The sequence below is a fragment of the Lithobates pipiens genome, unplaced genomic scaffold, assembly GCF_037356315.1.
Source record: "Lithobates pipiens isolate NorthernLeopardFrog02 unplaced genomic scaffold, aLitPip1_a1.2 Scaffold_13, whole genome shotgun sequence".
NCBI classification, from domain to species: Eukaryota; Metazoa; Chordata; class Amphibia; order Anura; family Ranidae; genus Lithobates; species Lithobates pipiens.
The window spans coordinates 296,657,566-296,685,087 of NW_027507718.1; the positions used below are offsets into that span (position 1 = coordinate 296,657,566).

The 27,522-nt window shown below is 40.8% G+C and overlaps 1 protein-coding gene across 3 annotated transcripts in view; it reads left to right on the forward strand.

Annotated features, from left to right (window-relative positions):
• Positions 1–16,842, forward strand: part of MYOZ2 (myozenin 2) — a 135,805-nt gene extending 118,963 nt beyond the window's left edge. For all 3 annotated transcript variants that reach the window (XM_077476819.1, XM_077476820.1, XM_077476818.1), the window contains 3 exons: positions 1,510–1,693; positions 13,282–16,450; positions 16,559–16,842. In XM_077476819.1, coding sequence (XP_077332945.1) covers positions 1,510–1,693; positions 13,282–13,516 — 419 coding nt within the window. In that variant the 3' untranslated portion in view covers positions 13,517–16,450; positions 16,559–16,842. The remainder of the gene's footprint in view (positions 1–1,509; positions 1,694–13,281; positions 16,451–16,558) is intronic.
• The last annotated feature ends 10,680 nt before the right edge of the window (positions 16,843–27,522 follow it).

Here is a 27,522-nt window from a genome sequence, read left to right on the forward strand (position 1 = left end):
CAAATAAATAATTTATTTTGGAAAATCTCCAAAACCAGTTAAGGGATGTATCTTCTTGTCATAGAAATAGGAACTTACCTCTCCATATAAAAGCGCTAAGATAAAATACTTGTGCCATGTATAAAAAAACAGTGGATTGTAGGTGTACGACGATCATGAGAAGGATGAACAGATGTCTCATTTTATATTGTGTGATACATCAGTTCTATCTATCTATCTATCTATCTATCTATCTATCTATCTATCTAGCTAGCTATACTAAAAGCAGAAATCATCCTCCTCACCCCAGCCCTGGTCAGTGGGGGGAAAGGAGACTTATTAAATTACCCAAAGCGAACCAATGAATTCATCTTAATCTATGCAAAGTCTTTAAATTGGAGCTCATTAGTTGTAATGGTAAAATGTATCATCTTTTTTAAAAAGGCCCATGTAAAGCCACACCAATTAAAATTCTGATTCTTTTATAGATATTGAACTTTGCATTAGCATTTTTTTTATTGAATAAGCACAATAGTTTTCTATAGGTTTAAAAGATAATGAGGATAAATCTCTCCTGAATACAAACCAGATGATACTGATTATAGTTATATAATGCCGTATTCGTAGCCAATGCTGAACCCACATGCTGCAACGCATTTATGATATGCTGTCAGACATTACAGTAGAAAAGATAGCAACTACATTATTATAAAAAAAAATTAAATTCTCAACATTTATTTGATTCTAAAAAAATAGCATCACATCGGTTTTCATTAACAATAATAAAGAAGGTTTTTTTTTTTTCTTTCACTGATGCTTTCATTGGTGGCAAACAAAAGCTGTTACAAGCTGATTGCATATTACGTAACACATAATGTACAGATACGTTTGAATGAAAATTAGCACACTTGCCTATTTTGCATATTCTACCCATTCATTGTTCTTATTAGTCAGTAAAATAATGCATGAGTAATCTCCACAGACCATTCCTGATAAGAGTTGTATGTATACAGCTGGCTTAAACCATTAGATAGTGGTAGGATGCACACGCCAGCTGGAGAAGTCCAACTCTGCTCATTGAAATTTCCATTTGAAAAGGATAGACTGGGGGATTGTGTTCTAGCCCAAAGCAAGGCATCACCAGAACACCAATTCCTCGCTCAATGGAACTTTATTTGGTGCTTATGGAAAATAGCAATGTTTCATGGCTGTGCCCGCACATGGCCACCTTTGTCATACAGTATTGATGTCAGACATTACTTCTCTTCTTCCATGACATCATCCATATTATCACTGCAGCACCCCCAGCAGATTCACAGTCAAAATACCATCAGATGTGTAGCTGGGACATATCAGTCCTTTTCTTATTTGAAGATGACCATAGACACACTTGACACATTAGAAGTTAGAATGACTATACAGCATGCATGTACGGCTTATTTTATGTAGAATGTTGCTAATTATAATTTTAAAATGAAGGGGTTTAGGAAACATCAAGGTTTTCTGATATCTTTGTTCTTGCTTATCTAGGATACACTGGTCCACTTAAAGAAGTGCCACCAGAAAAATTTAATGAGACAGCAGTTCCTAAATACTATATGTCCCCTTGGCAAGAAGCTATTGTCAATGAACCAGAACTACTGGAAGATTTGTACCCCAAGATGCCCACACCAGGGGATGCGATGCTGCCTCCTGACTACAGAAGTTTTAACAGGTACATGTATTACATTTGTGTACTACTCTGCAATACTGTTTACAAAACTGCCAGCTGTGGGGTTGTTTAAAAAGAAATCTTGCCAAATAGAATTCAGCACTTTAGGTATAAATGTAATATATTAAGCAATAACATATTGCAATGACAATAAAATACATTTGACACATACAGTATGTACAGACTTATTTCACGCCATAGAGCTAAGATCCATAAATACCTTTCCATAACGATTCCCCCGAAATCCCTATAAGACATTCAGTAAATTATTTTTATGTATTAATCGATCTTTATTTTATAATTTTTTTATATTTTACTACATAGATGTTTTTAGTATACTTTTAAGATCAAAGATTGCATCAGTACATGTTCATGGTGTTCATAAATCACCACCCTGACCAGCTTTTTTTTTTGTTTAATATCTCCACTCATCTGGTCAAAGAAGGATAAATCTTAGATGGCAATATCTAATGAAATAGTAACTTTTTGAACCCCATAAAACTCAACTATAAATAAAAAATATATATATACATATATATATATATATATATATATATATATATATATATATATATATATATATATATATACAGTGTGTTTATATATATATATATATATATATATATATATATATATATATATATATATATTTATTTATTTATTTTTTTATATACAGTATCTCACAAAAGTGAGTACACCCCTCACATTTTTGTAAATATTTTATAATATCTTTTCATGTGACAACACTGAAGAAATGACACTTTGCTACAAGGTTGAGTAGTGAGTGCACAGCTTGTATAACAGTGTAAATTTGTTGCCCCCCTAAAAATAACTCAACACACAGCCATTAATGTCTAAACCGCTGGCAACAAAAGTGAGTACACAAGTGCAAAAATGTCCAAATTGTGATCAAAGTGTCAATATTTTGTGTGGCCTCCATTAATTTTCCAATGCTGCCTTAACCCTCTTGCGCATAGAGTTCACCACAGCTTCACAGGTTGCCACTGGAGTCCTCTTCCACTCCTCCATGACGACATCATGGAGCTGATGGATGTTAGAGACCTTGTGCTCCTCCACCTTCTGTTTGACGATGCCCCACAGATAGGGTTTAGGTCTGGAGACATGCTTGGCCAGTCCATCACCTTTACCCTCAGCTTCATTTAGCAAAGCAGTGTTCGGCTTGGAGGGTGTTCGAGGTCATTATCATGTTGGAATACTGCCCTGCAGCCCAGTCTCAGAGGGGAGGGGATCATGCTCTGCTTCAGTATGTCACAGTACATGTTGGCATTCATGGTTCCCTCAATGAACCTCAATGAACTGTAGCTCCCCAGTGCTGGCAGCACTCATGCAGCCCCAGACCATGACACTCCCACCACCTTGCTTGACTTTAGGCAAGACACACTTGTCTTTGTACTCCAAACCTGGTTGCCGCCACACACGCTTGACACCATCTGAACCAAATAAGTTTATCTTGGCCTCATTAGACCACAGGACATGGTTTCAGTAATCCATGTCCTTAGTCTGCTTGTCTTCAGCAAACTGCGGGCTTTCTTGTGCATCATCTTTTATCTTTTGGGATGACAGCCATGCAGACCAATTTGATGCAGTATGTGGCGTATGGTCTGAGCACTGACAAGCTGACCCCCCACCCCTTCAACCTCTGCAGCAATGCTGGCAGCACTCATACATCTATTTCTCAAAGACAACCTCTGGATATGATGCTGAGCATGTGTACTCAATTACTTTGGTTGACCATGGCGAGGCCTGTTTTTAGGGGAACCTGTTCTGTTAAACCGCTGTATGGTCTTGGCCACCATGCTGCAGCTCAGTTTCAAGGTCTTGGCAATCTTCTTATATCCTAGGCCATCTTTATGTAGAACAACAATTGTTTTTTTCAGATCCTCGGAGAGTTCTTTGCCATGAGGTACCATGTTGAACTCCCAGTGGCCAGTATGAGAGAGAAATAACACCAAATTCAACACACCTGCTGCCCATTCATACCTGAGACCTTGTAACACTAACGAGTCACATGACACCGGTGAGGGAAAACAGCTAATTGGGCACAATTTGGACATTTTCACTTAGAGGTGTACTCACTTTTGTTGCCAGTTTGTTGCCAGTGTTTTAGACATTAACAGTGTGTTGAGGTATTTTGAGGGGACAGCAAATTTACACTGTTATATAAGCTGTACACTCACCACTTTACATTGTAGCAAAGTGTCATTTCTTCAGTGTTGTCACAAGTTTCCCGCGAGGTGCAAGAGACTCCCACATGTCTTCAGCAGCTCCCGCACACCCGCAAGCAGCTCCTGATCTCCTGGGAATGATCGGTGCGGGGTACAGCTGTGAAGACCGACTCTGTCCCAGCAGATGTCTCTGCAAACAGCTTCCGCTCCTAGCATCCCCATCAACACTAAACAATCTGTCCTTTTAATCTGGGCTCCGACTGGTGGCCATTTTATGGTGGACTAAATTGCATTAAGTTTAATGGGAGAATTCTTAAACGCTAGAGAACAAACGTTCTTCTTGTGTTCAGTCTCCGTTTTCCTAAGAAAAACACCTCCTTATTGCATAGGACAAAAAAAAAAAAAAAATATATATATATATATATATATATATATATATATATATATATACACACATATACACACACACACACACACACACACACATATATACACACATATGCACACATATGCACACATACACACTGTATGTATATTGTTTATTTGTTATGTTTTTTACTTTATTTCAGAGCAGATATAATAAAATATTTACAAATATTTACTTTTGTGAGATACTGTATTTGAATTGGATTAAGCAATAAGACTCTAAATTTGGCTAGGCATGGTCAAGGTACTGTAAATTGCAGGTATCATGTAAGGTAATTAAAGCCTAGGAATATTTTAATAGGTTATTCTTGGCAAGAAACCACTTGATATGGTGTAAGCAGTCAAGTAACAGTGCACAATAGCAGAACGGGTGCACTACTTTCTAAGTATCAAATATGTGAGAGGCATTTGAGGATAATAAGGTCTTATGAAAAGCTGTTGGAACTAATTATTAAGTATGCTGTGATGTCAGCTCCTAACTGATTCATGGAAAAAAGGGAGAACGTCTCATATGGGAAAAAAATGTACCGTAAAATGAATGTGATCATAGCAAAAGTACCAACAGTAAACTATATTTGAAATGTTTGTTTCTTTCCTTCCTAACCACCATCCGCATGTTAAGACGATCATGACCAAATGCATACTTGCAACAGTATTTATATTAACCAGCTTACATGTTTTGTTATTTTACATTTATTGCTTTCTGCTGTTTTGTCTGTTTATTAAATTATGCAATGTCATAATTTCAACACTGAATCTTGCTCATACAAGGAACCAGGACTGTTTGCAAACAAGAAGTAGTGTTCAAGCTGAACTTCAGGATAAGCAAGCATTGTCTAAAAAAGGGATGTGTATTCTCATTTGAATCTTGGAGTGCTCTGTGTATTTCTTCCAGATCTGCACAGTAATCCAATGTGAAACGTTACTTCTGTACAAGACCTTCTTGCATTAAAACCAATGACTGCTGCTCTCTCTTCTTGTGCAAGGTGACTGGTCTTGTCTCCACCCCCTCCTATAGTTCTACAGGCAGCCTGTAGTAGGTGGGCCTGATGAGTCCTCCCACAGTTCTGCTTTCTGTACAGCACAGTGATGCTGTCACCACTAGTTGCACAAAGTAATAACAGTGATTGCAAAGGCATTTGATGTACACAAAGTTGATTTATATCCTTTATGGCTAGTGAGACATAAATTTTAATTAAATTCTGGTGACCAGAGTTCAGCTTTAAGAACATTCTGGACAAACTCTCATAGGCTTGTAAGGGGGACTAGGATTGGGCAGATGTTAGTGCCATACTGAGTCCCCACCCTGCTTCTTCTTGGATAGGAAAGCTACCCATCGGTTGTTGATGAACCCTCCGCCATACTGTGTCATGCTCCGTGCCATAGGCCTGCTCTCGACATCCCTGGCCGTAGATCTTTTTTATGAATAAAAGAATATTATGAATAAATGAATAAAAGAATAAAACCCGCTCCTCCTCAGCAAATTACACTCCCTTGGCCTCCGCGATTCTGCTTTATCCTGGTTCTCCTCCTACCTATCTCAGCGCACTTTCATTGTCACTTACAACTCCATCTCCTCCACTCCCCTTCCTCTTTTTGTTGGGGTACCCCAAAGTTCCGTCCTTGGGCCCCTCCTATTCTCGCTCTATGCCTCTTCCCTAGGCCAGTTGATAACCTCCCATGGTTACCAATACCACCTCTATGCCGACGACACTCAGATCTATCTCTCCACTCCTCGATCTCCTAACAGATCTCAAATTTAATGAATGACATATCAGTATGGATGTCACACCACTTCCTCAAACCCAATCTTTCTAAAACTGAGCTTGTTTTTATTTCCTCCTTCACGATCCCCCCCTGTGACTTCACCATTAATATCAACAACACAACCATTGGTCCCTCCACACATGTCAGGGTCCTGGGTGTAATTCTTGACTCTGACCTCTCCTTCAGCCCCCATATCCAATCACTGGCTAAATCCTGTCGCCTTCACCTCCGCAATATCTCCAGAATTCTACCCTATCTGACTAATGACACCACAAAGCAACTCGTTCACTCCTTGATTATTTCCCGCCTTGACTACTGCAACTCTCTCCTCAATGGCCTACTCTTAAGCAGGTTATCCCCACTTCAGTCTATTATGAATGCTGCTGCTAGACTAATACACCTCACTAATCGATCTGTGACTGCCTCCCCCCCTTTGTTAATCCCTTCACTGGCTTTCCCTACCCCTTCAAACTGCTAACCATAACATACAAAGCCATCCACAACATCGCCCCCATCTACATCACCAACCTCATCTGCAGATATCGCCCAAATCGTCCGCTCCGCTCCTCACAGTACCTCCTGCTTTCTAGCTTCCTTGTTACTCCTATGCTCGCCTTCAAGACTTCTCCAGAGCCTCTGTCATCCTCTGGAACTCCCTGCCCCAGTCTGTCTGATCGGCCCCTACCCTGTCCACCTTTAGGAGATCCCTGAAAACTTATTTATTCAGGGAAGCCTATCCCACACCCACCTAACAACTGTCCCCGAGCCACCCTCATCAAATCATTCTCTGCAGCTATTACCTTTTGTACCACCACCCCCTCCCTTTACAATGTAAGCTCTACGAGCAGGGCCCTGCTGTACCTTTTGTATTGAACTGTACTGTAATTGTGTTGTCTCCCCCCATATATATTGTAAAGTGCTGTGTAAACTGTTGGCGCTATATAAATCGAGTATAATAATAATATTAATAATAATATTCACACATAAAATGCATTTTCTGCACTTTACTGTAACTTCACAATATTCCTGTGACGGAATTATTAGGTGCGTGATGCCATACAAAAGATTAGATGTTCTGCAGTTGTCATTTCTGTACAAAACGCAAGAGCATATTTGGTAAACCATCTTTCCCTATGACCTCCACTCCTTGGGAGTACCACAGAGTTGGGCCCATTTACCCCATATATACTAAGTCCACAGCATTCAGCTTCTATCACCAAGTAGAATCAAGGTGCACTGCCCTCATTAGTATATCAGTCTCAGTCTGTCCCTTCCATAGCTCTGCCCTAGCTGGGCAAGCTCCCAGGTGGCACAGTAATTCCTAGACTTCACCATTACTCACATCAGAAGACTGTGGGTTGGCCTCTAAGGTCTTATTCACCCTTCTACAGGACCTTCAGAAGAATGTCAAGGGAGACACGGCAAACTACTGAGTTCAGAACCACCTTGTTTGGGACTTTTTGATCATCTCTACAGGTGACTACATCTCAGCAGCTCTGGGGTATTTGAATCTACCTAGGCTCTTCCCATGCCAGCCTTTATATGAGCATTGACTACATCCATGACATCACTAAGAAAGAACTTTTCGAAAAGGGGTCATGACACCCAATTACAAATGTTCCTTTACTATACTATACTAGAAACAAAGCCACCTAGTGGCAGGCACTCTAACAGCCTGCCAACAGGCCATGAACTGCAGTGCCATTTCATATATTGGAAGCTTCCCTGAACTTAGAACAGAGTAAGGGCTCATTTACCCTTATGTTGGTCTGTGAAAAGTGATCCGCAGTGGATCACTTTTCACAATACAGTGCAGGTGTGGCTGACAGGCATTCAGTAAGCAATAATGCTGTCTCCTGAATGCCTATTTCTTTTTTTTTTTTTTCTTTTTTTTATTACAGTGTTTAATTATAGCTAAAAGACTAAAAAAAGAAAACAAATTCAGCCACCACATCTAAGAATTGGTAAGCTGCAATATAATAAATGTTTGCTTTTGGGTTTAATACTGCTTTGAAAGTTCATTTGGCAAAATTTAGAGTACCCCGTGCTATTAAATTCTGCAACCGTGTGTATCTGGGTGTCTGATTAGATAATATTCTCAATTAACTTTCTGCAGAGTGCTATACACTTTTAAACATTGCAACTGCATCTAAGTGATTACTCCTTATTTAGTCCCTACTGTATCAAAAAAATGCCCAATACAGTATTTACATGCATCCATACTTAAAACCTAACTCAACCGTCCCAATCCTCAGTCTGCCCTTTTCCCTCATAAACCTAAAAAGTCCTCTTCCACTTTGACTCTTCTCCAGTGGCGTGTGATGCTATATCATGCTGGTCATATCACTAACACAATGATGTCAACACCAAAACCATAATGATGTTCTCCAATAGGATGGATCTATGATGTCCTTTCATTCCAGAAATAGATTGAATTATGCTGGGTGTCATTCATCCTAGAAAAGGATTCAAACAGTAGAATGTGTAATCAACCCCACAACAGGTTCTTCAAAGCCTCAGGATATTACATGGACTTGATTATTCTAAACATGGGATCTCACTTTCTACAGTCAAATAATGTCAGGGGATGCAATTACTCATGTGGCCTCTATAACCCTGCTAGCTTTAGGCAATGTACAAGGGACTCTTGTTGCACCCAGTCATTGTGACACTGCTGCAACGAGCAGTCAACTTATTTAAGATAATGGGAGTCCCAGTACTTAGAGCAGCCTTTCTCAACCTTTTCAACATGGAGGAACCCTTGATATAACTTTCCGGTCTCAGGGAACCCCTGCTAAAAATTACTTTATCTACAACTCATGATACTTTAGTGTGATGGTCAGTGGGAAGAATTACCTCTTATAGATAGTTAAAAAGACCAACAGCGGGAACCTATCTGAAAGGCAGAAATTTCTAATTTCTCAAGGAACCCCTAGCAACCTGTGGAGGAACCCTAGGGTTCAATGGAACCCTGGTTGAGAAATCCTGACTTAGAGTGTTACTAAAGGCAAAACTGTTTTTTTTTTTAATTTTGGATAGAGTAAGAGAGATTTATAATCCCCGTAATTTTTTTAATTTTTTTTGCCAGCTGTGTGCTATTTGGGGATATTTCTCTTCACTTCCTGTCCCACTTGTTGGTGATGCTTCACAAAAAATTTAAATTTTATATCTTAATGTTTGAAGCCTGAAATGTGGCAAAAGGTTGAAAAGTTCAAGGGGGCCGAATACTTTCACAAGGCACTGTATGACTTGTTCCAAGTAACAGTTGATGAGTGATTATAGGAGCTATTCCATTCCATGCTTCTGTACATCCATCAGCTGCTTGGCTGTTGATAGTGGGGGTACACTTGGCAGACCATAATAACCAGCCAAAACAAATGATCCTCTCTGGGGTGGATACCAGACGTTCAGGGGATGATCTTGCCATACACCTGCTACAGTTATGACAAGCCTGTCTGGCTTTTAGCCAAGTGACACTTGATATAAGCTTGATTTGTCATGTATTCCTATGGAGGATCTAACAGAGAGCAGGTGTCATTAGCAGCAGTGCCATGTTACCCTTGTAGCATTCTCCACAGACATCCCTATCCAAAGTATTTATTAACACTATTTCTGTTGTTTTTGTGTCGTAGCAATTGGCAACATGCTTACATAAACATAGTTACTATGCTTACTTAGGTAATAAGGCTGAAAAAGGACATCAGGTTTATCATTTAAATTCCTGCATCTCCGGTTCATAGGAAGGCCATTATTGCCAATCTTGCCATATAGGAGCAGAACTCATTTTTTGATGACCCCTCAAGGGTAGTGTGCTAAACTGCAAAACAACAACAAGAGCAGGGCGCACGACCTAGCACATTATCACAATACATTTTATTTGAGAATAAAAACAACAATTGTTATATCCACAAACGCATAACATATGTACTCATATCAAACGCCTTCACGTCTTTTGTAATCTAACAATAGTGTGGCAAGACCAGGAGGCATCCATGGTGGCTGACACATTTAAAAGGTGAACCCTCTTTATCAGAGCCAAAGTAGTGAATGACTACTTCTCAAATAAAATTTATTGTGGTAATCCGTTAGGTCAGTGCAGCCTTCTCTTGTTGTTTTTGCAGTCTATAAGGATACCCATTCCTCTGCCGCTGGCACGGAGGAAGAATTCCTACACTGTACACCTTTCAATTTGAGTTCAGGAGAGTGGCTTTTGAATGTAGTTTGCTAAATTCCCTGAATAAGAATATTTCCTTCTTTGCCTTTAAAAGCGCATCTTGGATCTTTATGTGTTGCAAGAAAATTATCCACTCTTTTTTTTTAAATTACACATTTGTATTGGTCATGACTACCGTACCTCATTTTGTAAATCATTCATCAGCTTAAAGAGGAACTGCAGTCTGCTCACATAATTTGTAATAAAAACATCTTTGGCACTCTGAAGCTTCCCTCTAACCACTTTGCATATTATTTTATATATACTGTGATTCTGTACTTGCCAAATATGTTGCAGAAATCTTCCTCCACTCAGTCTGGCTGCAACCATTTTAACTGTGGGCAGCTGAAGCTTCTGCCTGTTCACTTCCTGAATTTACACAAACACTCTCATTTGCCCCTTATGACTCACCCCCCTCCCTTCCTGGCAAACTCTCTCTCTCTCTCTCTCTCGAGAGAGAGAGAGAGAGAGAGAGAGAGAGAGAGAGAGAGAGAGAGAGAGAGAGAGAGAGAGAGAGAGAGAACTGTGCATGATGTCATAAGCGTAGGCTAATGACCAGACAAGAAACATGAAGTATACTGTATAAGGTATTTTCCGGCAGAACAAAAATGTTTTACTATCCAAATTTAAAACAACAAGGGCAGAAGATGTAATAGATGGAAAGTTGAAAAAATGACTGAAGTCCCCTTTAAGCAGTACTTACCATAAAGAATCCCTTTCCAAACTTTTGAAAAAAAAAACTTTTTTTATTCCATGAGCAACTGATGTTCCCTAGTTCACTGTACAGTTCATGAGTTAAAAAAATAATTGGCAAATCTTTCTACTGACCATGGATATATTTGAACGGGTTGCTTAGGTCACCTCTAAGATTTTTTTTCTCTAAACAGAACATACAATTTAAAAATATTTAACTCTAATAAAATGCACCTGCCACTGATCACTTCAAAACATCTCCAGTATGTCCTTTTACAATGTAGTGCCGAAAAATGAACTTTATATTCTAGATATGACCATGCAAGTGATTAAATATAACTGATTATACAAATTACAAGTGATTTTGCAATGCAAATACAATATTAACTTTACATGTTTTTAGCTTCCTTTTTTTCCATCCCAAGATTGTATCTACTTGTACAGTTGCCACTTGGCATTGAGTGGTGTTGCTTAGCTTCATAATAACCAATATTACCTATCTCTTCTACACCTTTGTTTTCCTAACTACAAACCATTTAATATTTAGGTGGTACTGCTATAATCCTATATTTTAATTTACACATTACTTGAAAATTCTCCCCTTGCGTTGGGGCTGGGGTTAACTTATTGCTTAGGAGATAGTTAAAGCACTTTTACTTATCCAACCCTCCTCTCTCCCTGCGGACGACGTTCCCCCATGCTCTGACTGTTTGTCGACATCCTCACGTCCAGTGCAGTGCTATGGTCCCGACATCATTCTTTATGACATCAGGACCTTAGGCCAGTAGAGCACAGGGGAGAAGAGGCTGCAGGTAGAAGTCTAGCAGTGCAGATGAGCCCGCAGGAGGGGAGATTTAGGTAAGTAAATGTACTTTCCATGCCCACTAGACTTAAAGGAAAAGTGAACCCTTGCAGTGCGCATGCGGCCCTACTGCAAAAATGTTTCAAGCTTAATGGATTTGAACTTTAGATTTTATCTCCCACTTAACTGTCCATGTTGTTATTTTGTAATAAGCCTTCTGTTGGATATCACTATCCTACTGATTTTTTTTTTACTACCTTGCATATCAGTGTTTAATTAGCAAATATGACAATATTGCTATATAGGGCTTTTTTTCTCAGAGAATATGTGCAAGAACTCAACCATGCACACCCCCCCCCCCCCCCCCACACTTCAACCTACTTTCCCCAAACTGTAGGTGACTCTGCCTCTCACACTTGCAGGGAGATCATCCAGTGGGGCATCAGCTTCTGGGCAATAGGGAAAAAATGTAGATCATAGAGGGTGCAGCTCTCTCCAGCCCGTGACTGCAATGCACCCCAGGAACCTGCATTTCCCTTGTCCCTGTCCTGCACTCAGTGGGATCTGTTCAGGAGATCCTATCTGTGAGAGCCACTGGGAGACAAGCTATCACTTGTAAACACAGAATCTGAACATCTGTGTTTACAAGTGATAGTAATGAGCAGGGAGCAGAGGCCAGAGCCAGAGGTGGTGGTAATGAGTTCCACCAAAATCCTGTTGAAAAAAAGCTCTGTTGTTATCTATTTCATTCCGCATACCATTAATAAAGTTGAAAAGAACTTGATCCATCACCCATACATGTGGTATACAACTGTAAACTTTTGCCATTGATAATATATTATTTTAGCAACTACCCCTTGTCTTTTAACAGTTTTTTTGCACAAACAGAAACATTTTCCCTGATCCTTACATCATCAACTTCTGTACAAGGCTGTTATGATGAACAATTACATCATACACATCAATAACACTACTAACATCTACAATTTAAACTTACATTTACTACATGCAATTATTTGTGCGTCAATTCTTCTCTAAAGGGTCAATATACCCTAAACTGATATTTAAATTATTGGGTAGATGTGGATTGGTTAAATTTATGATCCTCAGTTCTCATTTCAAACCATCACCGGCAACAACTGCAAAGGGTCTCGCATACTATAATTACTAGTCCATTTTTTTAATTGAAAAATGCAGTAGGACCAGTGGCACTCTTTCTGCTGAATCTGCAGTAGTGAGAATTGGTGAGGAAGGTAAAAGAACCAGAAACTACAGTTACCGTAAATCATACAGCTGGTAGCCTCAAAAAATATAAATATAAGAGGCCATTGAGTGAATCTACTCATCAGCACCTGTTGGAAATATCAGTTTTGGTTGATTAGTCTTTAACAATGCAACTGTAACTTTTAATACTTTTAAATTCCTTATTATTGGTCAAGGCATATTAATAGAACTGCTTTGTTTAGTATATTCACATGCTGCTATTTTTTTCTTTATACTTTAGGGCGGCTACTCCATTTGGTGGGTTTGAAAAAGCATCCAAGATGATTACATTCAAGATGCCAGAATTTTACATGCCACCTATGAATGACTTCACATTTGATATGATACCAAACCCCTTAAATTCAAGGAAATCCTTTAATAGAGCACCTCAAGGATGGACATCTCAACATCCCAATATTATAGTGTCCACTGACATCCTCTTCAACCCTGAAGTTCCAGAGTCTGATGATCTGTGAATAAAAATATTTTTATCCAGAAACTCTACTTAGAAAGCAAATTGTATAAAAATGTACTTAACTGTCATCTAGAATATTAGTTAGTTGTAACCCAGTTTTCTGTTTTTCAGTGCTGTACTGAACATTTATTTTAACTGCAATGTATGACCTGGACCTTAGCAGTAATATTCCTGAACTTTACCTAGGTGGAACTGTTTAAGGAAGACATGAGATTAGGTTTAATTTTTCCTTGCCACTGCTTCTTGCCTCTGTATCCATGTTGTATTTCTTTAATACCCATACTGGCAAAATTATTGCTATGAAAAAGCATCAGGGATGGTTGCCAAGGAACAGTCATAGCTAGCTTGGAGTACTGTATATGTGACCATTGTGATTTCAATGGAGATCATTTTGTGTGCAGGCCCCGTAGTCGGATTCCCAGTTTTCTCCTTCTTACCTCTGCATTAAATCTATAGTTTCTGCTGTAGAATGTAACACACTATCGGCGTCTGATCTATAACTTACAACTGGCAATCAGAAGTGCACACAAAGCAACATCTGATGTGTCTTTGGAGTATCACAACACAAAAGGTGAAACTCTTTTAAACTGTTATGTGGAACCAGATTCCATGTGGTGAAGCTGCTTCTCTTGTACCATGTTAAAAAAAGACAAGGATGGAAATGAGATGACTGAAAGGAGAAGCAGCTACCTTATGGGTTCATCCCTCTGTCATTCTGCTGTCTCCTCCTATCAGGATGTTCCTTGTTTGTGCATTTGTTAGAGTATTGCAGCAAAACTGGCTCCTTAAGTAGCTTCTCTGTTTGCTCCTGTACAAGGGATTGCAATAGGCTGATACCAAGTCAAACTCAGGGAAAAAATAATGATGTCATAATTAATACACAGCTGTATTAATTTGTGTCTGTTATATCTGTCCGGTGTTCTGTTTTGTACAGGATGCTTTGTCCTGCCTGATCCCGACTGGAGTGGCCCTTTAAGTATGCACTTATGCAGCACTAAAAACTACTCTTAGTCAGGTATACTGCTTCTCAATATGGACATGCTGGGGCATAGCCACAGCAGAAGCAGGAGGGTCACTATCTGTTAAGCCCAGGAGGTCAGTGGTCACAGAGTTTAACTGTGATTTCCCCTTATTAACCCTTAAGTGCTTTTTTACATTCTGTAAATGAAAACAGCATTTATCTTTTCTTCACATCATGCTTGCTTTATCTTCTGTTTAAGCCCCTATAAAAATTGTAAGGGGTGAAAAAGTTAAAAGCGTATTTTTAATACTGAACTGCAGGAATTTAGCTAGTTTGTAAAATGTGCAGGCATACTATGAGTTGAGTTCAAAAAGATGCATGTCATCTCCTGGATTATCTCTTTAATTTACATCTGACAGTTTTATGGAGCACCAGAAGGTAAGTTAATGCTATAATTCCAGAGCTCCAACACTGGACCTTCTGGTATCACCTCCTTCAGCTGCTGTACCTGTTGCTGCTCTCCACCTGTCCAATCACAAAGTACTTTGTATTATGTGAACTCATTCACAAAATGCAAAGGATTCTGTGAATGGGCAGCAGAGGAGAGGGGAGGACAGAGCAACTGTGTGTAAAAACAAAGGGTCGCTCTTCTCACAGCCCCAGAGTGTATTCTCTATAAAGCTCTCATATGTAGATTAAAGAGATAAGTTCAAGAGGTGGCACATACCTAGCTGGACTTAACTCTTATGCCCTGTATACACGGTTGGGCATTCTGACCACAAAATCCAGCAGATTTTTTCAGACGGATTTTGTCAGAAACTTGTGTTGCATACACATGGTCGGACAAAGTTGTGGGAAAATCCGATCGTTCGGAACGTGGTGACATTCATTGCATACGACGGGACTATGTAGAGGCTAGTGGCCAATAGCTTTGGTCTTGTAATTTGATCTGAGCATGCGTGGCATTTTGTCCGTCGGAATTCTCTACAAATGATCGGAAAAAGTCAGATCGGATTTTTTTGTCTGAAAATTTGAGATTCTGCACTCAAATTTTTTTCCGTTCGGAATTTCCAATGGAAAAAGTCCAATAGAGCCCACACACGATTGGATTTTCCGACAATATAATCTGACCGGACCTTTTCCGTCTGAGTTTCCAACCGTGTGTACAGGGTATTAGTATGTCTGCAAATTTTACAAAGTGGCTGAATTCCTGGAAGTCAGCTTTAATTAAATATTAGCACCTTGGAGGCTAAATTGGAGAACAACGTTTTTTGTATAGGATAAAATAGTACTTCAGGTTAAATATTGTAGCAGGACCCCATTAATTTCAGTTACGATATTATATTCACACTTTATATTTGTATAAATTGATAGGAGGAAAGTCCATCCATTTTCCAGTAGTTTACAGGCTGTCTGACCAGGCTTAGAGGGGGCTTGTGGCTACAGGGATGGGGTATTATTCCCCAATCTATCAAAAAACCCATAGTGGCTACTTAAGTGAACTGCCTTGTTGGTAATTGTGTTAATACACTTGTATAACAAGTCCGCAAACAGTACATTTTTTGTTGCCTATATCAATCAGCTTCCTTGATCTATTTCCAAACCTGACCCTGATAGTTAGAAGATGAATGTTTGCTACGAGCAGCAAAAAAAAAAAGGCTGGAGACATAGTTTATACAAGACTATGGACTTCCCTTGTGACAGCCCCAGTTGGCCTAGTGGCGTCACCAGAAGTGAGTTATTTGCTCCTCTATATTTGGAAGTGTGGGGTATTTGCTTTGGCTCCGAGCACAGAGTAATGGAAACAGTAAGAGAGTGAAGTATAGATACATTTATGCTAATGAGTACTTGAGTTGAGATCAGGCATTTTCCAAACTCATTTCTATCTGAACTTCTACTTTTCGCTATGACCTGGCCCACATATGATTTGGACTAGAAAATAGTGCACAGTGAAAGAGTTGTCTAATTGGGGGTGTTAAAGCAAGCCTGTTGTCTTGAATGAGCAAGGCACAGGTTTCCTTTAAGGAACAAATGCAACGAAAAATAAAAAATACAATTTCCTAAATATTAATTCACCTATAGCTTACTACAACTGGGCAAAGTTTCAGAACTCTACAGCAAACAGCAATGGGCAACAACCAACCAGGATACTATGTTTAGATGATTTGTTTAATCAGCCTGAAGAAATAATTATTTTGATTGGTTGTTATGGATTAATGTACATAGTTTCTTTTTAAATAAAAATAAGAATAACTTACGACATGTACAATTAAAAAATAAATATAATGTTATTTAGCTGAAACAATGTATAAATCTGAAATTGTAAATGTTAATATCCATTACAAATAAAATGGTTCTATAAACAATAGTAACACAACAAATTTGATAATATTACTATATGAATTCTGTAAACGGTTGACTGGATGCATGCTAACAGGAGGAGGGAGCAGAGTGAGCAGAACTGGTGACTTGTTTTGCTCCTACTTCATTGTCCATTCAGCAGCCAATTAGCAGAAGGTTACACTGAATCAACTCCTGAGTTGTCACACTCCTGGCTGTGCTGTCTGTAAGAGGTGTATGAATCACAAAACTGTCTGGAAATAGAAATTGACAAAGATTTATAAATCCCTCTGCAGATAAGACTATTCACATATGTTTATTCCAGTTTGGCAAAGTGAATTTAAAATGGTAGTGAATTTAGCCATTTGGAGTGTGGAGTTTACCTTTTATGACATAATACATCTGCTTGCAAATGGAAGACATTACATTACACATGTAAATATATGTACCAATAACTGTTACTTCCTCATTCTTTTCTGTGATTCATAATTTCATTTTAAATTAGCCTTGTTCTATTTATGCTCTGTAGGGATGATTAATAGTGATTCAAGCAAACATTCCCTCAGACATTTTATAACAAATATATATTAGTTCAAAATATATTATTTGTGCTGTATGTGTTTGAAGAAAAATCTAGACAGGAAATACACAAATAATCCTAACTTTTTTATTATGTTTTTTCCTATTGTTGATGTCAGACAGATGTCTGACTTGAACCACCTATTCATTGTTGATTTAATGTATTTAATTACAGAAGGGTGTGGCTTAGTGTCAATTATTATACATTATTATCATACAGGTCTTATATAGCACCAACAGTTTGCACTACTACATGAGGGCAGACATTACAGTTACATTACAATTTGGTATAGGAGGAATCAGAGGGCCCTGCTCGTTAGAGCTTACAATCTAAAAAGGAAGGGTTAATTGATACAAAAGGTAATAGCTGTGGGGGGATGAGCTGATGGAGCAAGTAAAACAGTGTTATTTAGAAGCCGGATAGGCATCTTTGAAGAGAAGGGTTTTCAAGGATCGCCTAAATATGGATAGAGTTGGGGTTAGTCGGACAGATTGGGGTAGGGAGTTCCAAAGGATGGGAGAAGCTCTGGAGAAATCCTGGAGGCGAGCATGGGAGGAGGTGACAAGGGAGCTAGAGAGCAGGAGGTCTTGTGATTACCAAAGAGAGCGACTTTGTTGGTATTTTGGGACTAGGTTAGTGCTGTAGCTGGGGGTAGAGTTATGGATGGCTTTGTAAATTATTGTTAGCACTTTGAATTTTATTTGTTGGGTGAGTGGAAGCCAGTGGAGGGATTGGCAGAGAGGGGTGGAGGATACTGAATGGTTGGTAAGGTAGATAAGTCTTGCAGCAGCATTCATTATGGAGTGAAGGAGGGATAGTCTATGTAAAGGTAATCAAATGAGGAGGGAGTTGCTGTAGTCGAGGCGAGAGATGACCAGGGAGTAAATTAGAAGCTTGGTGGTGTCATTAGTTAAAAAGGGGCGTATTCTGGAAATATTGAGGAGACTAAGGTGGCATGATTTGGACAGGGATTGTATGTGGGCCTGAAAGGACAGTTCAGAGTCTAAGGTTACCCCTAGCACCCTGGCATGTGGGGACAGACCGATAAATGTGCCATTGATCTTGACAGAGAAGTCAGGGGAAGGGGCACGTGGGGGAGGAAATATTAAGAGCCCAGTTTTGGATAGATTAAGTTTGAGGAAGTGGTTTGACATCCAGGCTGATATGTCTGTTAGTAGATCAGTGATGCGTGAGGAGATTGAGCTGAGGGGCAGAGAGATAGATTTGGGTGTCATCAGCATATAAATGGTAGTGAAAGCCATGGGAGGCTATCAGCTGACCCAGGGAGGACATGTAGATCGAGAATAGTAGAGGTCCAAGGACAGAACCTTGGAGGACCCCAATGGAAAGAGGAGTTGGAGAAGAGGAAGTGGAGTTGTAAGTGACACTGAAGGTGCGACGAGATATGTAAGATTCTAACCAATGGAGAGTGCAGCCATGGAGACCAAGCAAATTGAGTTTTTTGAGGAGGAGGGGATTAAGAAGGTTATTCTCAATGAGGTGGTCGCTCAGTTGGTTGTAGACTAAACGCTCAAGGAGTTTGGCGGAAAAAGGGAGTAAAGAGATGGGTCTTAGGTTGTTAAGATTGGTGGAGTCTTAGGCCTTTTTTGGTATGGGAGTGACTAGTGCATGTTTTAGAGGGTTGGGAAAGATGTCAATAGAGAGTGAGAGGTTCAAGATATGAGTTAAGAAGTCTAGGATTGAGTCAGATGGTGACCGTAGTATTTGAGAAGGAACAGGGTCCAGGAGGCAGAGGGTTAGGTGGACTTTAAAAAAAAGTTTAGTGACTTCCTCTATAGTAGCTGGGTTACAAGAGGGAAGTATTGATTGTGCAGGAGGACAAGGATTGTAAAGTGAGGGAGATGTCTGTAGAGCGGAGATCTCGAGACGAATTGTCTCAATCTTTTTTTGAAGTGATTATCAATCTCCTGGGCAGTGAGTAAGTTAGTGGGTGGGGGTAACGGAGGACGAAGTAGAGTGGTAAAGGTAGAAAAGCATTGACCGTGACTGCCTGAGAGAGTGTTGATGACTGATAAAGTAGGTCTGTTTGGCAGTGTGCAGGTAGGAATGTTATTTTTGCAGGGCAGATTTATATTGGCTGAAATCTTGCTGTGACTTAGTTTTACGCCACAGACGCTCAAGAGCGCAGCTACATTTTTTGAGGCTTCTGTCTGCCAGGGTTGTAGCAGTCGGGGGCCTGATTATGTGCATAATGAGGGGGGCGAAGGTATCCAGGGTGGATGATAGTAAACTGTTGTAGACAGAAGTGGCCAAGTTGGGGCAGGACAAGGATGAGATTTTGTCATAGAGACAATCTGTAGCAGAAAAAATAAGAGAAGGGTTAAGATGGTGAAGGTTTCTACAGGTAATAGTTTGGTAGTTGGAAGGCAAGGAGAGAGTGAAACTAATAAGGAGGTGATCAGAGAGAGGAAAAGGAATATTGGAGAGGATGTGCGGAGTGCATAGGTAGGAGAATATGAGGTCAAGGCAGTTGCCAATAGAGTGAGTGGAAGAACATGTCCATTGTTTTAGGTCAAAAGAGGAGGTTAGGCTCAGCAGCTTAGAAGTAGCGGGAGTGTTAAGATTAACAGGCAAACCAATCAATAAACGTGTATTGGGATTTTTTTTACAAAAAATATGTAGAATACGTATCGGCCTAAATGGAGGGGAAAAAAAATGTTATATATTTTTTGGGGATATTTATTATAGCAAAATGTAAAAAATAATGCTTTTTTTCAAAATTGTTGCTATTTTTATGTTTATAGCGCAAAAAATAAAACCCGCAGGGGTGATCAAATACCACCAAAAGAAAGCTCTATTTGTAGGAGAAAAAAGGACATCAATTGTGTTTGGGAACCACGTCACATGACCGCACAATTGTCAGTTAAAGCGACGCAGTGCCGAATCCCAAAAAGCTCTCTGGTCAGGAAGGGGGTAAATTCTTCCGGGACTGAAGTGGTTAAAGAGGGTGACTCTTAGCATTAAAAACCTAAGAAGTGTTCAAATTCTTCTCCACTCTATCCAAAACTAAAAACAAAGTTTTTCCTTTAGTTATACTTTAACCATTCTATCATAATGCCATAATACTACCAAGAATCTGTATACATGCTAGCATAGCATAGGGACCCTGCCTTAGGTTGAAGTGTCTCTAGTCCAAGTTTAGCGGGTAGCTAAGCTGTAGTCACCCTGAGCTCTGATTGCTATTGTCCCCGTATTTGATGGGTTTCCCCTGACTTCAGACTATTTTTTCCTTCTATCTGTTTTCATGGAGTGTCCTAGCAGATAGAGCAAGAAGAAACAATATTGCTAATTGGCGATGGGCTCGGGCGTGTTCAGATCGAACCCGCCAGGATGCCGTCACTGCACACTGCCAATCATAGGCAGTGAGGCATTTCCCGACTGGCAGCTGCACATACACGGGCTGCCTATGATTGGTGGTGTACAGTGCTTCAATCCAAACACGCCTGAGCCCATTCTTATTGCTAATAGGTCTATATGGCAAATCATTAGGAGGGTTATTACCATTAAAGCATGCTGAGGAAAGATATAAGTATCAGGGTTGACCTTGGAGAATGGTCTTTTGTTCTTGCCCTCCCCGCTACTGTCAGGAGAGGAGGTGGTTCTTTCAGACCTAGGGGGTTTGCTGAAAGGTGGCTGCCTGTGTAGAGCTCTCTAAAACTCTCTAAACTGACTCTCTAACATGACAGTCTAAAGTGACTAGCACCCAATTCTATTTACCCCACCAAGAGACAAGGATTCCACCATGAGGTTTGAAATGTTAGCTCAATGAGCCAACTAGGGATCCTCCTCATCTGCCCAGGGGTAAAGAGGCGCTACCACAGGAGTACTAACAGTCTGCCCATATATGCTTGTATGTTGGGACAACACCGCATTGCTAGCTGGAGTCTGCACACACATATTTGTATGTGGGAAAACCATAACATACCAAGAGTCTGCACACATTCTGTATGTTGAGAAAACACCAAACTTCTACTAAGAGCCTGCATAAATGGGCCTGTATGAGGGGTCAAGACCACATTGCTACCAAGAGCCAGAACACATTCTGCACGTGGGGAAAAGACGACACCTCTACAAAGAGCCTGCACACATGGGCCTGTATGAGGGGACAAGACCATGCAGCTAATAAGAGCATGCACACATGTACCTGTCTGTGATGCACAGTTTTACCAAGTGGTACTTATGATTTATCTAGAAATTGTAATGTAATAAATGTTTACCACCCAAGTGTTAAACCCAAGTGCACACATTACCTTGAAGAAAACTAGCAATTGAAGATGGTTGCCAACTTCGTAGTTCACTTGGAGGTGAAATAGGAAATTGGTCCACTGAGTGATTTGTTTCTGTCTTGTAATCTTCACTGTTCTGTCACACCATACAGTCAGGAAAGTGATACACTCAGTTCCAAGGTTAGCAATGCAAGTGTGTCCCCTGCCTCCAGTCTAAATAGTGAATCAGTGTCATCAATCACATTCAAGGAGCAGGTAAGCTGGTACAGAAGGCAGTAAACCTAACCTGGAAGCAATAAAAACTTTTCCTGTAACATAGCGCTGTTCTTGACTATTGCATGTTTGAGTATCACAAGAATTAAAACTACAATTCCTTTGCCAGATAAAGTAGTTATCATAAAGTATACAGTATGTACAATGCGGGCCTTGCCAAAATGTAGGTGAAAACAACACAGGGCTCTCAAAATTCCAGTTTGAGGGGCTCCATGGTGTCATATGAATGGAGAAAGATGTTTTTTCATTTTTCTCCAGTTATTTTAATTTCCCAATTTAGGATCTGGAGCTCAGAGATTTAAACATGCTTTGAAAGGGAAGGAGTTCCCGACCCAATGTCCAGGCCTTGCCAGAAACCAGCAGGTTAAGTGTGCAGATGTTCACAGCCTTTATAATCAAGGATCTAAAAACAGTTCGGGGCTCCACCCAAGAAAAATCACTTATCTTCATAGGGAGTCAGGAGGACTTTCATCTTTCCCCAGGAGTCAGAGAGGCAGAATGAGGCAGCCACAGCGTGTATGTCTGCACAGGTGCAGTCGTGACAGAGCAGCAAGGAGCTGGAAAAGAGTTGTGCTATCAGATTATATAATGTGTTGATTTCATTTTTAGAGATCAATTTTAAGGAGTGATGGTCATCATCAGTAACACCTCAAATGGATAAGGTTTTGGCTGTGTGCACTACTTGTTTACCTTAGAGTCAGTTTACAGACAGCTAAACAGATGTACAGTTCAAAGTTTTAAGACACAAATAGCCATGATAAAGGATCAGAAAGGAAAACAAAGAATCATTGATACACTGGGAATCAGGCAAACAGACAAGATACCTGGTAGAAGATAAAGCTATAATAATGGGACAAGTTAGGGTCCTTTTACACGGGGCGGATCAGTGCTGATCCGCCCCGTGGATATCTGCTTGCTCAGCGGGGATCGCCGGAGCGATCTCCGCTGAGCAGGAAGATGATAGGTCCGTCTCTGCACACTGCGCAGGGATGGACCTGTCAGAGCGCCGCTGTCCCCTAAGGGAGATCGGGTGAGGACGGACCACAGTGTCCGTTGTCACCCGATCCGATCCGATGACAGATGGAAAAATAGCTTTTTCCTCCGTCACATTTTTTCAGATCGGAGCGAGTCGGATGTCAGCGGGCTTGTCACCGCTGACATCCGACGCTCCATAGTCCTCTATGGAGCATCCGTTCAGGTCTGCCTGAAAAACTGACAGGCGGACCTGAACGGATCGTCCGTGTGAAAGGGGCCTTAGGATTAAATTCAGAAACTGTTAACAAGAACTGAGGACAGATATACAAAATATTGTAAATTTAGGAGTCACAGTCACTACTAATGCCCAGAGCTCACTTGCACACAAGGAGCCACCTGCCAAGTTTTGAATTCCCTTCCCATTGAATAACAAATGTAGCAGTACACGGAACAAGTACATGGAAACCATCCCTGAAGAACAAAGCAAATGCCACGTACACACGACCGGACTTTTCGACGGACTTGGTCCGGCAGACTGAATCGGATGGACAATTCAACCATGTATGGTCTCCAGCTGACTTTTTCTTTCCCAAAGTCCAGCGGACCTAGAAATAAAACTTGTTTCAAATCTGTCCACAGCACTCGGCTTTCTATCGGACAATCGTTTGTCTGTGTGCTAGTCCGACGGAATAAACCAACGGTAGGGCAGCTATTGGCTACTGGCTATGAACTTTCTGCGTCATCACGTTCGAATCCGCCTGACTTTTGGAGTGATCATGTGTGGCCAAGTCCGTTCATTTGAAAGTCTGGCGGACCTCAGTTGCAAAGTATGTTGGATTGTCAGGTCGTATGTACGGGGCATAAGTGTTTTTTAAATTTTGCACATTAAAAAAATATTCAGTTAGCCATATGAAAGGTATCACCTACATGTTTAATTCTATATTGAACAACACACTATAAAGTCCTTATATGTAGGTAAGACCCTTTAACCATCAGAATTTTCTTGTCTTATGCCCCATACACACGGTTGGAAATTCCAACAGAAAAAGTCAGATCGGATTATGTTGTCGGAAAATCTGATCGTGTGTGGGCTCTATCTGACTTTTTCTGACTGAATTTTCAACAGAAAAAGTTTAAGAGCTGGATCTAAAATTTTCTGACAACAAAATCCGATCAGACTTTTTCCGATCGTGTGTAGAGAATTCCGACGCACAAAGTGCCATGCATGCTCTGAAAAAATTTGGAGACGAAAGCTACTGGCCTCTACGTAGTTCCGTTGTACGTTTTGTACGTCACCTCATTCCAAACTATCAGATTTTCCGACAACTTTGTGCAACTGTGTGTATGCAAGACAAGTTTCGGGCAAAATCCATCGGAAAAAATCAGGGGCATTACTTTTCATCAGATAACATAAAAACCTTAAATTCTTAATTCATTTATTGTAAGTCTTTGTAAAGTGAGCATACACACATAAAACGAAATGCACCTTTCCCTCCATCAATCACAGTATGTCATTGTGGGAGTAATATAGTATATCATGACTCTGAACCTTCAGTTTTCATATTTACTGTCTTCCAAAGCTCCTTTGCATGTTCTGCTGGGTTGAGAGACTTTCTATAGTGCCATCTCATTACAAGGGTCTATTCAAAGACTCTGGGAGTTCCCCTTATGTCTAAATAACATACCTATTTTATCATTTAAACCAGTTAGAAATGAAAATCAGTCACATTACTTTTTCCTAGTTACTCTTCTATATTTAGCCATTTTAACCAGAAAGAGTACTATGATTCAAAGAAACATAGCGCTGCAACTTCCTGATTCTGTGCTAAATTTTAATACCATATATGGTAAAGTCCAGCATACTTCACACACATACTTCACACAAACTAGGAGTCACGGTTTGGTTGACATATTGCTCAATTCATAGTGATATAGTGATATGTATCTTAAATACCTGGAGATTGACACATTTACATTGTTGCCATTTAGTGAAGGTCCTGATCACAACTCCATGCATGTTATGTTTGCTGTAGCACATTGGTGTGTTTAAAAATTTAGAGGTTAATTCCAAGTTTGTTGAGAAGAAAACAATCCCTTCTGGGTGATCAATGTAGATTGCAAGCATTTTAACAAACTTGTAGCAGATTCCTACCTGGTGTTGCTCTGAAGAAATAGCTGTTTGTTTCACAGTATCCTTTGCAGACCAATTCTGAATATGAGGGACTGGTTCATCATAATCAGCTGGTGAAATCTAAAGCCTAGTACACACCATTAGCTTTTTTTTCTTTCTTTCAACCCCCCAAAAAACTAACAGCTCCAGTCAGAGCCAATGTACTGACAATCTGATGTTATTACAGCAATCTTCTCTGCTGTTCTATTGTGTTCTGACAGGGGGATGGCCCCCCACCAGAACACTATGGTTGGCGCTCTTAACCATTGGCTTCGAGGCACTGATCTGGAGTCGGTAGGCTGCTGGTTTCCAGCATGCATGCCTGACAGAAGCCAGGCAAATGGCAGTCTTTTGTTGGACTGGCTGCCATACACACGGGCTGAACGTCGGCCGATTTTTAGTGAATGGGCCGATGTTGCCTGACATTTGGCCCGTGTGTACTAGGCTTAAGTATTCTAATGAGATAAGCTGCAGGATCTGCTTCTTTTTAGAAGTATTTAACCCTTAGAAAGTATCTCATCAAAACTAAAATGTCTATTACAGGTGGTACCTAAATTTTGACTTGTATCTTAGTGCAAACTTGTGGCAAAAATCAGGGAGCCTATTACACAAGCAGTGTACACCTCCAAGTTGCACTACTGGATGGAATTTTACAGAAAATTACAATGCTGCAGATTGAAAAGGAAAGGTATTTTTTTATTAACAGTAAATTATAGCATGGCTTATATAGCAATTGTATGATCTTACAGCACATGGCCAGCTTTGCACAAATTTTCCAACAAGTTTAAACATCTATATGTGTGATAAGGCATCTCAACAGACAGAAGCCCTAAACATGCCAATGCTTGCCCTCATTAGTAATTGGATGGTATATTTTTTAGAACCTTAGCCCACGTACACACGGTCGGAGATTTTGCCAACCAAATCCGTCGGATTTTGCCCGTCGGATTTAGTCCGACGGATTGTGTCCGAAACTGTTGCATACACACGGTCGGGCCAAGTTGGCGAAAAATCCGATCTTTCAGAACGTGATGACGTAATTTCGTTACGATGGGACTACATTCAGGCTAGTAGCCAATAGCTTTGATGTAGGAATTTGATCTGAGCATGCGTGGCACTTGGTCCGATAAAAATGCTCTACACATGATCGGATTAGGTCCGTCCGGCCCAGTTGGTCGGGAAATATTTCCAACATGTTGGAAAATTGGGTCGGACGGAGATTCGGACGGAATCAGTCCGATGCATACCACACACAGTCGGATTATCTGACGACACGGTCCGATAAGACTCATTCCGACAGATTCTCCGACCGTGTGTGCAAGGGCTCAGACCTGTAGGAAGATTTAAAGTGGCTGTAAACCCTTACACACCACTTTTACCTACAGTTAAGCCTATAAGTATGCCTGTAGGTACCGTGAATATCTCCTAAACTTGCACCTTTTAGGAGATATTCACTTTATCAGCATATGCCAAGGTCATCGGCACATGCACACTGAAGAAACGGCTTGCTTGCGACCGTTTCTTCAGCTGCTGTGCCGTTGCTGGCAGCTCCCACGCACATGTGCAGGAGTGACATCATCACGGCTATGGATAATCACTTCTTCAACTCCCCTCCCTCTTGCAGGCTTGCAGAGGCTGCAGGAGGAAATGGAGAGAATGATTCTTCTATAAGCAGCCACCCCCACCGTTCCACTTATCCTGCTTCTTTCTGCTGCCCCCCGTGCTCTCTGCCCCACCCATGCTGTTTTCCCCCTCATGCTCTCCAGCCTTCCCTGTTCTTTCTGACCCCCCATGCTCTCCGCCTCTAGCCCCCCATGCTCTCCGCCTAACCCCATGTTCTTGCTTCCCCCTGTGCTCTCCAGCCCCCTGTGCTGTCCACCTCCCCCAAGTGCTCTCAGCCTCCCCGTGCTCTCCACCTCCCCCCATGCTCTCTGCTGCCCCCTGTGCTCTCCAGCTCCCCTGTGCTCTCTGCCTCCCACCTGTGCCCTCTCCCTATCCCCCTGTGTATTTTGCTTCCCCCAGTGCCCTCCAGCCCCTCCAGTGCTCTCGCGCCTCCCCCATGCTTTCTGCCCCCTGTGCTCTCCAGCCTCCCCTGTTCTCTCACCCTACCCGAGTTCTCAAGTTTCCTCCCTGTGCTCTCCACCGCCCCCCCCCATGCTTTTTCCCGGCCTCTGCACCTCTCCCGGGGGATCTGTCAGGGTGGAGAGTGGTGAAGGGGCCGGATAACATATCCTGTGCTCTTCAGTCCAAAATGCCCAAAGCTATTTTTTGTCCCGGTCTGGGCCTGGTTGCGCCCTTACTAATCTCTTTGTGTCATAAGATGCTAGCATTGAAATATATGGTTCTGCTTTTTCTATCTCCTTTCCTTTCCTTTCCTTTCCTTGGTACTTACCTTGACTTAGGTAGCCAGTGTTTCTGTAGCATTTTAAAATAATTTATTGTTTATTGCTAGTGTGTAAGA